Consider the following 15131-nt stretch of genomic DNA (forward strand, 5'->3'; position numbering starts at 1 on the left):
GGGAATTAATTAAAAACAAAACAAAAACAGAGAAAGAAAATGGAATGGAACGTTGCTGCCTTAACTACAACATTATCCAACCGTGGTCTAGAAGTTCTAACCAATGCAATAAGACAAGTCAAAGAAATACACAAGGGCGGGGCCCCTGGGTGGCTCAGTCCTTAAGCGGCTCAGGTCATGATCCCAGGGTCCTGGGTTCGAGCCCTGCATCGGGCTCCCTGCTCAGCGGGAAGCCTGCTTCTCCCTCTCCCACTCCCCCTGCTTGTGTTCCCTCTCTCGCTGTGTCTCTCTGTCAAATAAATAAATTTTAAAAATCTTAAAAAAAAAATACACAAGGGCTGGAAAGAAGGAGAGGAAATTCATTATTTCCAAATGGATTAGTCTGTTTGGGAAAATTAAGTGCAGCCACTGACAGATTACTAGGAACAGGAAAAGAAATCAGTAATCAACTGCAAAATGAAAAAAAACCTAGGGCATTTCTAAATTTAAGTAATAGGTGGGGAGAATTTTTTTTAATTATTATTTTTAAACATCATTAACAATGCCAACAAAACCTAAAACATACCCAGCACAGTGCCTGCCTGGCACACAGCGACTGCGCAGGAAATATTCGGTGGAGGAATGAGTAAAAGGAAACACTTAATATTGTAGAAATGTAAATGTCCCCCAATTTAATCTATAAATAAACTACACATCTATTCAAAGTCCCATTTGGAGTTCTTTTATTGGAAAAGAGGTGGTAATTGAGGCTCAGTACAAAAGAATTTTAATGAAGCTATGCAAAATTATTCTAAAACATGGATAAAGGGAAATATAGAAAGATAAGGAATAGGTGTGATAGAGGGGGACTTTGACAATCAGATCTGAAGTTTTTATAATAACCACAAGAGTATGATGCTGGCAGTTAGCAAAAGCTTAATCTTTAGTGCAACAGTACAGAAGGTCCAGGAATAGTGCAGCTGAGCAAAAATTGGGTGAATGAAATACAGAATATTTCAGATCGTGGGGGGTAAGGTAAGGAATAATTTAGCAAATGGAAAAAAAGTAAAATTAGATGCCAACAACATACCAAAACAAACTTCAAATATTTTAAACATGCGTGTTTAAAAATAAAAACTGAAGGAAAGCTTGAAGAAGATTTAGGCGATCAGATAAAATATTTATACAATCTCTGGGTATGAAAGACCTTTCTCAGCATTATCTCCCCTTTCTAGAAGAAAAGACCACAAATAAAAATACTGAAAATTTCAAATAGAGTTTAAAAACAAGTACATGTCCAAAAAAGTGTCATTTATAAAATCAAAAGCCAAATTAAAAGAAAAAATACTGGTACCAAATATGCCAGATCAAGCATTACTATAGTCAACACACACAAAAAGAACACTGAGATTAAGAAATAACAGGTTAGGGGCGCCTGGGTGGCTCGGTCGTTAAGTGTCTGCCTTCAGCTCAGGTCATGATCCCGGGGTCCTGGGACCGAGCCCCGCATCAGGCTCCCTGCTCTACGGGAAGCCTGCTTCTCCCTCTTCCACCCCCTCTGCTTGTGTTCCATCTCTCGCTGTGTAGAGACACATCTGTCAAATAAATAAATAAATCTTTAAAAAATAAAGAAAAGAAACAACAGGTTAGGTCAAGGACATATACTGTCAATTCACAAAGGAAGAAATATGAGTGTCCAATAAATATATGAAAACATGTTCAATGGCATAAGTAATTAAAAAAAAAATCTACTGTACAATTTCACCTAACAGAATGAGAATGATTTTTAAAAGATAATCAGAATTGGTACAGAATTATATGTACAAGAGGCTTAAGATTTCATACGACCAGGGCGCCTGGGTGGCTCAGTTGTTAAGCGTCTGCCTTTGGCTCAGCTCATGATCCCAGGGTCCTGGGATCGAGCCCCACATCTGGCTCCCTGCTCAGCGGGAAGCCTGCTTCTCCCTCTCCCACTCCCCCTGCTTGTGTTACCTCTCATGCTGTCTGTCTGTCAAATAAATAAATACAATCTTAAAAAATAAATAAAAGTTAAAAAAAAAAGATTTCATACGACCTAAATCCAGAAAGTCTACACTGAGAAATTACTCTCACGTGGGCAATAATTTAGCCACACTGAAAACTCATTTATAAATTAGAAATAATCTAACTTATCCAAGAAGATGATACCAGTTAAATGAATCAGAGATCTAAATGTAAAAAGTGAAACCATATGTTTATTAGAAGAAAACAGGAATAAATTCCTTACATCCCAGAAACTGCAAAAGTTATGAGTGAAAATGCAGAAGCAATTAAAGATCATTAGCCAACTCTGTTTAAAAAAACCAAAACTTGGGCGCCTGGGTGGCTCAGATGGTTGAGCGTCTGCCTTCAGCTCAGGTCATGATCCCAGGGTCCTGGGATCGAGTCCCGCATCGGGCTCCCTGCTCCTTGGGAGCCTGCTTCTCCCTCTGCCTCTCTCTCTCTCTCTCTCTCTCTCTCTCTCTCTCATGAATAAATAAATAAAATCTTAAAAAAAACTTTCACATGGCAGATGATACCATGGGCAAAGCCAAACAACAAATGATAAAGAAAATAAATTATAATCTGTCACCAAGAACTAAATTTCCGTATTATGTAAGGAACTCTTAAAGACTAAAAAGACCAACAATCCAATAAAAAAGATGGGCAAAAGATAAGAACTTCTCAGAAAAATGTATATAAATAATGCTTAAGCATGTGAAAACATACTTCCCTTGATTCGTACATAAAAAATGCACATTTGAAACTACACTGAAATACCATGTGTCACTTATCTGACCGGCAACAACTTGGTAGACTGAGAACACCATCTGTTAGCCAGCCCGTGAAGAAACAGAAACTTGTGTTCTGCTGGTCAGGGCGCCAAAGGTAAGCACACCTGTGGAGGGGAATTTGCCAATGGGTAAAAAAAAAAAAAAAAAAATCACATACACCCTGGTTCTGAGAATTCACCCTTATAAGACACCTCCACAAATACAGGGAAGGAAAAAGCATAAAGGTATTTATTGCAGCATTTTTCATAACAGCAAAACAGTAGAAACAATCCAAACACCCATCTTTAGACAGGTTAAACGGACATGACACATCTGGGCAATACAGTATTATATGGCCCTAAAGAAGAAGAGCAAAGATCTCAGTGAATTGATATGGAGGTTCACTACAATGTAGTATTAAATAAAAAGAGCAAGATACAAAAGAGTATCTTTTTGCGTAAAAGGAAGGGAAATGAGAACACACACACATATACACAGATGCCTATTTCTGCAAAAAGTTAACACAGGAAGAATAAACCAAAATTAATGAAAATGGTTACATATAAGAAGTATTAAAAATTCGTATAATAAACCCACAATTATATATGGTCCATTAATCTCTGACAAAGCAGGAAAGAATATCCAATGGGAAAAAACAGTCTCTTCAACAAACGGTGTTGGGAAAGGTGTGGAACGGTGTTGGACAGCAACATGCAGGAAGAAACTGGACCACTCTCTTACACCACACACAAAAATAAACTCAAGTGGATTAAAGACTTAAATATGAGGCCTGAAACCATAAAAATCCTGGAAGAGAGCACAGGCAGTAAAAACTGGCCAGAGCAATGTTTTTCTTTTTTGTTGTTGTTGTTTTTTAAAGATTTATTTATTTATTTGTCAGAGAGGGAAGACAAGCAGGAGAAGCAGCAGAGGGAGAGGGAGAAGCAGGCTCCCCACTGAGCAGGGAGCCCGATGTGGGGCTCGGTCCTGACCTGAGCCGAAGGCAGGCACTTAACAACGGAGCCACCCGGGTGCCCCGCAACGTTTTTCTAGATATGTCTCCTAAGGCAAGGCAAATAAAAGCAAAAATAAACTACTGGGACCACATCAAAACAAAAAGCTTCTGAACAGCAAAGGAAACAATCAACAAAACAAAGAGGCAATCTACTGAATGGGAGAAGATATTTGCAAAGGACATAAGTGAAAAAGGGTTACTATCCAAAATATATAAAGAACTGATACAATTCAACACCCTAAAACAAGTAATCCAATTAAAAATGGGCAGAAGACATGAACAGACATTTCTCCAAAGAAGACATCCAGATGGCTAACAGACACATGAAAAGATGCTCAACATGCCTCATCATCAGGGAAACGCAAATCAAAACTACAAGATACCACCTCACACATGTCAGCATGGTTAAAACCAGCAATAAAAGAAACAACAAGTGTTGGCAAGGATGTGGAGAAAAAGGAACCTTCGTGCACCACTGGTGGGAATGCAAACCGGTGCAGTCACTGTGGAACAATATGGAGGTCCCTCAAAAAGTTAAAAATAAAACTGCCCAATGATCCAGTAATCACCCTACTGGTTCTGAGAATTCACCCTTGTAAGACACCTCCACAAATATAAGGAGGGAAAATGCATAAAGGTATTTATTGCAGCATTTTTCATAACAGCAAAATAGTAGAAACAATCCAAACACCCATCCTACCAAAGAATACAAAAACACGAATTCAAAGGGGTACATGCACCCCGATGTTTACAGCAGCATTATTTACAATAGCCAAGCTATGGAGGCAGCCCGAGTGTCCACTGATAGATAAATGGATAAAGATGTGGTATATAGATACAATGGAATATTACTCAGCCATCAAAAAATAATGAAATCTTGCCATTTGCAACATGGATGGAGCTAGAGAGTATAATGCTAAGTGAGATAAGTCAGAGAAAAACAAATACCATACGATTTCACTCATAGGTGGAATTTGAGAAAAAAAACAAAGGAACAAAGGGAAAACGAAAAAGAGAGACAGATCAAGAAACAGACTCAACTACGGAGAACAAACTGGTGGTTATCACAGGGCAGAGGGGTGGGGGATGGGGAAATAAGTGATGGGGATTAAAGAGTAAGTAGAAAAAAAATGAATAAAAACAGATGCAAAGGACACCATAAAACACAGGGGAAAAAAAAAAGAATCCATCCTAATAACTTTAGAACAGAATAACCTCAGTATTATTAGTGGGATATTAGTTTTAAAAAGTCAAAAAAAAAATAAAGACGAATTCCAACTTAGTGTTTATGGTGGTACCTGTGTAGTAATTCTGAAACTGTTTTCTGGAAACTATAAAACAGACCAAGTGAGCAAAAAGATGTCATTGTTTTTGGAAACCAAAGTTCTGACTGCTGGAAAAGAAAAAAAGGAATTTGGAATGGAGAAGGTTAGAAACTCATGGCGTTGGACTTGAAGGTGCTAGCATGAACTTGTGAGCGTCTGAAAAATATATTTCCTAGTCAAATCCTGCCACTGTTTTTGTACAGCCTGTAAGCCACTTACATTTTCTCACATAAAATGTAAAAAAGGCTATTATCCTTTTGGCAAGAATAGATCCTCCAAGAGGTGAAGATGTCACCTCTTGTCCTGCAAAGGCTGGGAGATTTACTGTCTGGGGTTTGAACTAGATTACGAAATTGTTGGAAAATTTTAAGGTGAAGTAGGAGAAATTAAACAGGTGTCATGCTTCATTTAGTCTCAGTTATAATGATTAACTGATTGGTTGTAATGTCAATTCCACACGTGTAAGTTTGGAGGTCATTACACACACACACACACACACACACACACACACACACACACACGGAGCCTCAGCAGCAGGAGGGTTTTCAGACGTCCAAGCTCAAAGAAATCATTCGAAGGACTAATTTCCTCCTGGTCTTACCCTGATTGTATTTTCACCATTTCTTTCATACTGATTTTGCTGTTGGATTTTCTCGGCAATCTCTTGTGCAATTTGGCAGGTAGAATCGTACGTGGAGAACCTGCATCGAAGTCGTAAAGAGAGAAGGATGTTAAGGTTCTTTAAGAGATGATTTCCGCATTATCTGAGCTTCAGTTTTTTTTTTTTTTTTAATTCTAGCCGCAGATTCAAACAGAAGGAGAGGGTAGTAATAGTGACAGTCCTAGGGACATGTGTTGCTATTACAGTAAATAACGATGAGCTGGGCTCTATCCTGAATGCTTCGTTTGTAATAATTCACTTAATCCACACAAAAACAACAGGAGATGCGTCCCATTACCATCTCCACCTTACAAGGGAGAAAAGCAGGCACAAAGAGGTAGAGCAACTTGCCCAAGAGGTAGCAGCCACAAACCAAGGCTGTCCAGCCCTGAGCCTCTGCTCCTAACCACTTCGCCATTCTACGGTCACGTGTTTGAATTCATTCACTTCTAGAACATTCAGCAAACATTTACGGAGGGCCTCCTTTGTACTGAGCACTGTTCTGGGCCCTGGAGAACAGAGCAGTGAACAAAATGGACAAAGTCCCTACTCAAGGAGCTTAGCGAAGGGAGAAAGGCATAAGATAAATAAATATGGAGTAGTCAAGCGCTAAGAAGAAAAATAAAGCAGGATAAAAGAACAAGAGAGTGACAGGCAAGATGAGGAAGGCAGCCAGGCAGGGGAAGAGCTTTACAAAACAGGGACAGCAAGTAGTGTTCATCCTAAAACTAAATGCTCTAGGGACATGGGACACACACCCTCCTGATAGCTAAGCTTACCAGAACTCTCTCAGAACATTTGCTGAGTTTCTATTTGGCATTCAAAGCGTTGGAGGCTTTGGAAAAATTCACAGTGAATTCACAGTCGTCTCTTATTTTGTCCTTCTGTGACGGCCTTACTATTTGTTTCACAGAGAATAGCTAAGTGTGCACACACACAGCATCTCTCCTACCAGGTAGTCTGCTCAATACGACCAACATATTTCCCAGGACTGTCCCAGTACCAAATACTGAAAACTGCTGCTTCACCTAATGCCCCAATTTCTGCTTGAAAAAAGTAAATGATCCATTTCTTAACATCTTTGAACTCCCACATGTTACACCTACACTGAGGGAACTTGGCAAATGTGTTTTTCAGTGATGGGAAAAACAATCTCCGATTGCTTCCCTTGGCGATCTTACTATAGTAATTGCAGCAATGGGTAACAGTTGAGTACCTGTTCTGGGCCAGGTCCTGGGCTAAGAGTGTTACATTCTGATTCACATCCCATGAGGTAGGATCTTTAACAACTCCCCACTATACGTTAAAGTAGCATCATGCATATGTGTGTGTGTGTGTGTGTGTGTGTGTGTATGTTCATGTATACAGAAAAAGAGCAGGTGATACAACACATAATTAAGAATATAGGAGGGAAGGGGCGCCTGGGTGGCTCAGTCGGTTAAGCGTCTGACTCTTGATTTCAGCTCAGGTCATAATCTCAGGGTCATGAGATCGAGCCCCACATCAGGCTCTGCACTGAGCATGGAGCCTGCTTGAGAGTCTCTCTCTCTCCCTCTGCCCCTCTCCCCAACCAAAAAAAAAAAAAAAAGAAAAGAAAAGAAAATAGGAAGGAAGCTGGTAAGGAAACTGGGTCCTGGCCCCTCTTTGCCACATTTCCCCTTTTCCCCTCCATACTGTCCTCTCTGAAAAGAGGAGCTTAGGTCTGGCTCTGTGGTCCCAGACCATACCAATGAAGATCAATAATAAGTTACGATACAGCTCCTGCAAAACATCAAATCTGAAAGTGAGAGGAATAACTGGCGGCCGAGGGCACTCAGACTTGACTAGGCTGGGCCAAGAGGGTGCATCCTGGGCTGAACTGCAAGGTTGAAGCAGGGGGGAGGGACACATCCTAGACTTGGCAGATGGCACAAGGAGCAAGCAAGGGTGAAAGGAAGGAAATGGAAGGACATGTCCCCGGTGCATTCGGCTGCACGGCCCCGGGTGGGAGGATCAGCATCAGAGGGTACAGAAGCTAGTTTCTGCAGAGCCTCGAACACCAGGATAATCAGGTGAGACTTTTGAAAGAGGGCTTCAGAGCTGTAGGGGGACCCTTTCACACATTGAGTGAGCCCTTGAAGAGGTTCTGTGAAATGCAGAAGGCCAAAATCCCAGATGTTTTGCTCCCACTCCTCACATTACCACGTTAGCCCTGGAGAGCGGTGGTTCTAAAACTTCGCTGGCACTGGAATCACCAGGGGAATCTTGAAACAACAACATCACAGCTAAATCCCGGCCCCCAGCCCCACGCATTCTGTTTAAACTGGAATGGGGTTTGACCTGGACTCAAGGACTTGTGAAAGCTCCCCCAGGTCTTCCGATCCATACCACAGTTTGAGAACCACGGGCCTAGAGGTCATGGGCAGCCTCATCACTGTTACCAAGCACATAAGGGCCTACACCACTAGTTTAGGAACCTGAACTCATTTACACAAATGGCTGGGAACGAGAAGGGGGTGGCGGGAGACCAGAAAGCTTCTCCAGCTCTCCAGTTCTCTAACTGGTCCCCAGTGTCTACTGTCTGCGAGGCACGGGGCTAAAAGAGGGGACCACAGCATTAACAGATGGCATAAAAGAGATGCCAGAGCCATTTAAGAGAAAAACCAAAGACTTAGTAATCTGATAGGAGGAGTGAAGAAAAAGGGGATGATTGGAGTTTTCGGGCCTAATTGACTCAGAGGATGGTGATGCCCCGGCAGAGACCAAGGAGCCACAAAGGGGAGCAAAGAGGCAGTTCCCAGACTATGAACTGAGCCCCTGTTCTACCACAAAAACACTGAATGCACAACAGTTAGATTCATACATGTATGAGATTTACTTAAAAAAAAAATCTCAGGGGAAAAAAGACGTGGCGGATAGAGATGATATAAGTATGGCAGAATATTGGTAATTACAGGAACTGGGCGAGGAGTATAAAGGGGTTCATTATACTAGTCCACTTGGTATATATGTTACCTTCCATAACAGTTTTTAGAATAGACCCAAAAAAGGACCAACCAGAATACAAAACTGTTAAGGTCTGTTTAACCGTAATTTTTCCAGAAATGACGTATCATCAACAAATACGTTGCCCCAGCAGTAAAGTTCATTAACTCTAGCAATGAACCAGTTAAGAGACAGTAATCACTTGCTACTTCTATTAAAAAGTGAGCTTGTCACTCACTGCTATATTCCATTTTTGTTATTATTATGTTCAATTAGCCAAAATACATTCCATTATATCCCTCAGGAGTAAAGCATCATTGACATATGATTTTTCAAGAGCACAAAGGCAAAGCTGTATGCAGTCAAGTCTGTTTTCATGGGTTTTTTTCAAAGTCCCGTTCCATACTCCTTCTGCCCTGAAGTCTTCATCAGCAACCTACTTTGCAAGGTACCCGATGCTAACACAGCAGAGTTCCCTCACTGTTTCACCATCAACAGTCAGATGAGAAAGCCGTTGGGTCAAACTCCTTGAGAGTAACAGGAAACACGATGTGCTCTCAGCATAAACTGGGGAAGAGGCTTGGGGTCCAATGATCGCTTCCACCAATCTAAATGGATAACCATCTCTGAGCTTTATATCCTACCTTATGTGTAAAGTGAGGGGTTTAGCTCCCAGGAGGTGGACGGCAATTTAGCAATACATATCAAGGGCCTTAAAAATGTTCATATCCTTCGGTTATTATTTTTTTATTATGTTCATCACCATACATTACATCATTAGTTTTTGATGTAGCGTTCCATGATTCATTATTTGCGTATTAACACCCAGTGCTCCACGCAGAACGTGCCCTCTTTAATACCCATCACCAGGCTAACCCATCCCCCACCCCCCTCCCCCCTAGAACCCTCAGTTTGTTTTTCAGAGTCCATCGTCTCTCATGGTTCATCTCCTTCAATCCAATAGCCCCACTTCCAGAAAGCAAGTGGAGGAAATAAGAAATGGAACAAAGGGGCAGTCTTTGCAATAGTTAAACAAAAACAAACTCTAACATTACAAAGAGGGAAATAAGTAAATAAACTATGGTTATTCATACGATGCACTATTACGTACCATAAAAAAAATGTTTTCAGTAAATATTTAATGACACGGAGAAATGTTCCTTGCTTTGTAAAACATGCAGGTTTCCCTCACTATCCAAAAATAGTCTTCCTACAAAACCTTTCCCAAGCCAAAATGGAGTAAAGCAAAGGGGCCAATTACCATAAATATATACGGAAAATTTTTTGAGCTTTCCTAGCCCCCCAAAAATAACCTCTCTTGGGCTTTTCTGATACCTTACGGCCCATCTTGCTAACAGATACACAAAATAAACCAAGATAAAGCCCAGATGCTCACAAAGCTATGACAGCTTGATGCTGAGATGCTGAGATGCTGAGTGCAGTTCCCAGGCAAGGAGTTTGGGGGGGGTTACTCTTACTGACTGGGGGTGCAATGTCTCTATGACAGCTTGCTGCAAGACAAACGCTGAATGCTATTTTTGCTTCCCCCATTCTTTTTCACAAAAGCAAAAATCCTCTTCTGATTTCTTTTGGTTAGCAAAAACAGGTACTAAGGTAAGTCTTTCATAAAAGCAAAGGGGCATAATGTGAAGTCTCAAGAAGCGGAGATACTTGTACATACACCATATATATGTGTGCATATATACGTGTATATATGCATACTATATAAACTAATGTTTTCATTTTAAAATCATTAACAGCTATTATTCCAAATGATAAGAGTTGACGATGTGGGTTTTTTTTTCTCTGCAAATATTCAGTACTTTCTAAATTTTCTATCAGAGTGTATACAAGTGTTAAAATTAGGTGGAAAAAAATTAGAGTTACATCAAGTGACATTGGCGCAGGTAACCTAGATCCAAAGTAGTGCTAACTTTGATCCTGCAACCCATTCTCCTAATAGTCACACTGCCTACAATTTAAACAATTATAAATTATACCAGAAATATTAACAAGAACTTTATAGAGCTAGAATATGCTTTTAATCATTAAACAAACAAACAAAACTACAGTCCGACATGCCGTAGTAGTATGTTCCTTAGGATCAGACCTTGTGTCTTTTCATCATTCAGTCCTTAGGACTTAATTGGTTGAAGGAACGACCCTTATCAGCTTTTTTTTTTTTTTTTTTACTGCAGAGTTGCTGCAGCAGGAACAGCCTTCAAGATACTCAGATAAGGGTTAAATGCCTTATAAACAAATGCGTAATTTCCCCTCCCTGATTCCTCTAAGTTTTTTGAAGGGCCCACAAGATCCTAGCGCGAACTGGTTGCTAACTGGCGGGTGACCGTGGGTTCTGAACCTCGGTTTCTCCGCCTGGGAAGTAAGAGAGGGGAGGTCACCCGATGGACCGGCATTCCCCAAGAAGGTGACTTGAACTTCACTTTCCCGGGAGTCCAAGGAAGCCTGCACCAGCCAGCTCCGCAGCCAGGACGAGCGGGATATCCCCGCGGCCAGATGCAGCCGAGACGGGCTAAAGGCACGTGTCCGGGATTCGGTACTAGCCCCCGGCTCCCCGGAGTCCACCCTGTCCCCCTCCCGGGCCACCCCTGCGAGCACCGAGGGTGGCGGGACGCGGCGCGGTCTCCCTGCGCACGGGAAGGGGCCTTGCTGCCCCGCCCCTCACCCTGAGGGGCTTCCCCGGCCCCAGAGCCCGGCTCCCGCCGGCTCCCCGGAGGCCCGGCCTCCCCCGCGGACCCTCGCCTCGGCCGCCCTCGCGCGGGGCTCACCAGGGGTCCGGGGCCATCGTGCAGTCTCCGCCCGCCGTCGGACACTTCCTGCTCGCGGCAGCTGACTACGGCGGCCCGCGCGGCTCATACCCCGCGGTTCGGCCCGGGCGCGACCGGAACCCGGAGTTTGCCGGGACAGCGTGCACGGGGCGGGGGGGGGGGGGGGCCAAAAGGATTATCAAGAAAGGGAAGCGGCCCCCAGGGAACATTAGGTTGGAGCAATCTAACCTAATCCGCTCCCACCGAGAGACGCGAACAGCCGGGCGCAATTAAAATAAAATGGTTGGAACTAAAATCTAAGCATTTTTCCCGGAAGGTGGGAGCATCTCAAGACCTCCAGCAGTTACCGGAAATTTCATCGTGCTTTAAACAAAAAACAAAAGCAAAACTGGACAGTGGGCATAGTTGCCCAACTGCATAAATTTACCAAAACTCACTTAGAGTGAATTTTACATGCGAAGTGATAGCTCAAGAAAGCTTAAAAATTCTCTTCAATCCTACTTCAAACAAGGGACCCAAAGAAGTGGCCATTATATATTATCTTATAGCAGGCTTCCTTAAATGACACTCGGTGCTTGATTCTATGGTTAGGAAACAAAGTCACGGACGTGGAGGGAAAGCGTGCCCTCAGCGCCCCTAAATTTCTAGGGAAATAGGGGGAAAAAAGAAGCCCCATTCCTTTTGCAGGGGGAGCTCGGGGCGAGGCAGCCGGGAGTCCGCGCGGGCGTGGGTCTGGTGCGCATGCGCACGTCCGTTACCATACCGACCAGAAGACGCTGCGCCGCCGGAGGCCGAGCGGAGGGGAGAGCCCAGTCTCCAGAGGATGGAGAACCAAATGTCGCTCAAAGCCGAGGTGGCCGAGCTGGAGCTTGAGGCCGTGATCGGCTTCAACGGTGAGGCCTCGAGCGTGTCTGGGCTGGGCGGTTTGCAAGCCCCGGGGACGAGTAGTGCAAACAGGGACCGTGGGACACCGGGTGCACCTGGAAGGTAGCGCGGGACACTGGCCGGGGCCAAGCTCCCTCCTGCCCCAAAGTCCTGATGTCACTTCCTCGCTCCAAGTCTCAGGGACTAGGATGGTTTCGCAGCACCTAAAAGGGACAAGGGCCTCCTCCCCGGGCCCGAGGATGAGTAAGGCGGCCGTAACCCTTCTCCCCGCTGGTCAGCTCTGCCTTGGCCCTAAGCCCTCGCGCAGCGCCCAAAGCTGCCCGCCCCTCGGCAGCCGCGGGATTGCGAAGTCCGGGTCGGCCCCTGGGATCAAGAAACTCCTAGAATCCCAGCTGATGTGCTATGAGAAAGGGCTGGGGACCGAATGTGGGTGTGAGCAGCCGCTTTAGGGGGTGGTCTTGTCCCCTAACCCAAGAAGAACTCGTAATGGTGAAGATTTCAGACCCCGATAAAAGGCGGAAAGGACGCCAGGGGGAGCTGGAGGGGAGAGATGCTCCGGATCTGGGGATGCCTGCTGGTTCAGCTCACATCTTCTTTATGACTGCCTGTTATTTTGAACATTAAAGGGGGGAAGCTCTCTTTGATGTTGTGTGTGAAGGATGGAAACAAGCAATGCGTTACATTTTAGAAAAAGCAAACTTTTTTTTTTAAGTGCGTTGTGTAGCCTGAAAGTTTTAACATTGTAGTAATCCAGATGCAGAGCAAAAGACTAAAGTTTTAGGCCCATTCTGGGACTTGGATCTCGACTCTTCGTTTTAGTTTAATAGTTTCTAATAGAAAGTGGGTGCTGGGGCACCTGGGTGGCTCAGTCGTTAGGCGTGTGCCTTCGGCTCCGGTCATGATCCCGGGGTCCTGGGATCGAGCCCCACATCGGGCTCCCTGCTCAGCGGGAAGCCTGCTTCTCCCTCTCCCACTCCCCCCACTTGTGTTCCCTCTCTCACTGTGTCTCTTTCTGTCAAATAAATAAAATCTTTAAAAAAAAAGAAGAAGAAGAAAAGAAAGTGGGTGCTTAGTGCATCTGAGAAGTTGGCTGGTGACAAGGTCATTGGTGAAGTGAGTGAGTGACCTCCGAGTGCAGGGGGTCACACCAGTGACCAGTGCAGAGCTTCACACACAGAGCTCGGACTGAGTTCATGCTGTTTTGTAGAGCTCTAAGAGTAAATACACGGTCCCTTATATTCCAATACCTCCCATGGCCATGACCCAGTATAGCTTTCACATGGAAACAAATTAGAAGCCAATGCAAATCCCCTTTTTCTCATTTTGACACCAGAACTCCTTGCAGAGTTACATTACAGTTTTGTGATTTTTAACTTGAGGGTGTAAATGTGTAATGGCACTTGACTATTCTAGGTATCGTATTTTGACAGGCATTTATTACGTAAGCAAACCAAATATAGTTGTACTGATTATGAAAACATTTTATAAAGCTATAGTTATTAAGAATTTGGTATTAGCGCAAGAATAGCCGCATTTATCAATTGACTGGAGTCCATAAGCCCATGATTATCCTATCATGCAAAGAGTTTCTAAACTAAAAACAGCAACAATAAAACAATAGATCAAGGGTCTGCAGTCTATAGCCTGTTGGCCAAATCTGGCCCTCTGCTGGGATTTTAAATGAAGTTTTTTTGGAGCCCAGCCATGTGCATTTGTTGATATATTGTCGATGTCTGATTTTACTCTACAGTAGCATACTTGAGTAACTGTGGTCCCTAAGGCCTAAAATATTTACTATCTGGCCCTTTATAGAAAATATTTGCTGACCCCTGAAATAGGCAAAGAAATATAAATGGCTACTAGCTCAAAATGCTAAAAACAAAAAACAAACAAACAAAAATCCCTTTTTTAACAATGACTCTTTTTTCTCAGACTGGCAAAGCTACACCTGGGGATAATAGTAGGGTGAGAATAACAAATGGCTCTCAATTACTATTGTCAGAAGAATAAATTTTACAACCTTTTTGAAAGAGGTTTTATAGTACCCATTATGATTTTTAATGAGGGTAATCTTTGGGCGTCTAAAACTTGAATCACTTATTCAAGTTTCCAAAAAAGTATGTACTGTGGGATTCGCTATGGTATTGTGTGTCATAGCCCAAATACCAGAGGAAACCCAACTGACCATTGGTAAGAAATTGGTTTAAAAACAGTTGTAGTCCAGCAATGTTCTGGAACTAGACAGAGGTGGTGGTTGTAGACAGTGTGAACGTACTACCTACCACTGGATTGTCCACTTCAAAATGGTTTATGTTATGTGAATTTCACCCCAGTAAATTATTTTTAAAATTATAGTCCTTTTGTACAACAAAATACTGCAAAGCCCTTAAGAAAAATGAGATAGATCTCTACGGGAAGGGGTGCCTGGGTGGCTCAGCCGGTTAAGCGTCTGCCTTCAGCTCAGGTCATGATCCTGGGGTCCTGGGATTGAGCCCCGCATCGGGCTCCCTGCTCAGTGGAGAGCCTGCTTCTCCCTCTCCATCTCCCGGCTGCTCTGCCTACTTGTGCTCTCTCTCTCTCTCTCTCTCTCTGTGTCAAATAAATAAATAAAATCTTTAAAAAAAAAGATCTATAGGGGAAGAACAAGGAAAGATGTCCAAGATAAATTAAGTGTAAAATGCAACTTGCCCAATAGTATGCATGGTATGAGCCTGTTATAGT

General features: G+C 43.2%; 2 protein-coding genes across 4 annotated transcripts in view; one reads left to right on the forward strand and one right to left on the reverse strand.

Annotated features, from left to right (window-relative positions):
- The window catches only part of STX8 (syntaxin 8), a 253870-nt gene extending 242210 nt beyond the window's left edge, over positions 1-11660 (reverse strand). For both annotated transcript variants that reach the window (XM_025864053.2, XM_073881707.1), the window contains exons 1-2: positions 11526-11660; positions 5713-5812 (exon numbers count right to left, since the gene is read on the reverse strand). In XM_025864053.2, coding sequence (XP_025719838.1) covers positions 5713-5812; positions 11526-11542 — 117 coding nt within the window. In that variant the 5' untranslated portion in view covers positions 11543-11660. The remainder of the gene's footprint in view (positions 1-5712; positions 5813-11525) is intronic.
- Positions 11661-11809: 149 nt separating this feature from the next.
- CFAP52 (cilia and flagella associated protein 52) overlaps positions 11810-15131 on the forward strand; it is a 43082-nt gene continuing 39760 nt past the window's right edge. For both annotated transcript variants that reach the window (XM_025864237.2, XM_073881706.1), the window contains exon 1: positions 11810-12418. In XM_025864237.2, coding sequence (XP_025720022.1) covers positions 12349-12418 — 70 coding nt within the window. In that variant the 5' untranslated portion in view covers positions 11810-12348. The remainder of the gene's footprint in view (positions 12419-15131) is intronic.

This window comes from Callorhinus ursinus, unplaced genomic scaffold (genome assembly GCF_003265705.2).
Source record: "Callorhinus ursinus isolate GAN/ISIS: 27379988/994484 unplaced genomic scaffold, GSC_fseal_2.0 scaffold43, whole genome shotgun sequence".
Lineage (NCBI taxonomy): Eukaryota > Metazoa > Chordata > Mammalia > Carnivora > Otariidae > Callorhinus > Callorhinus ursinus.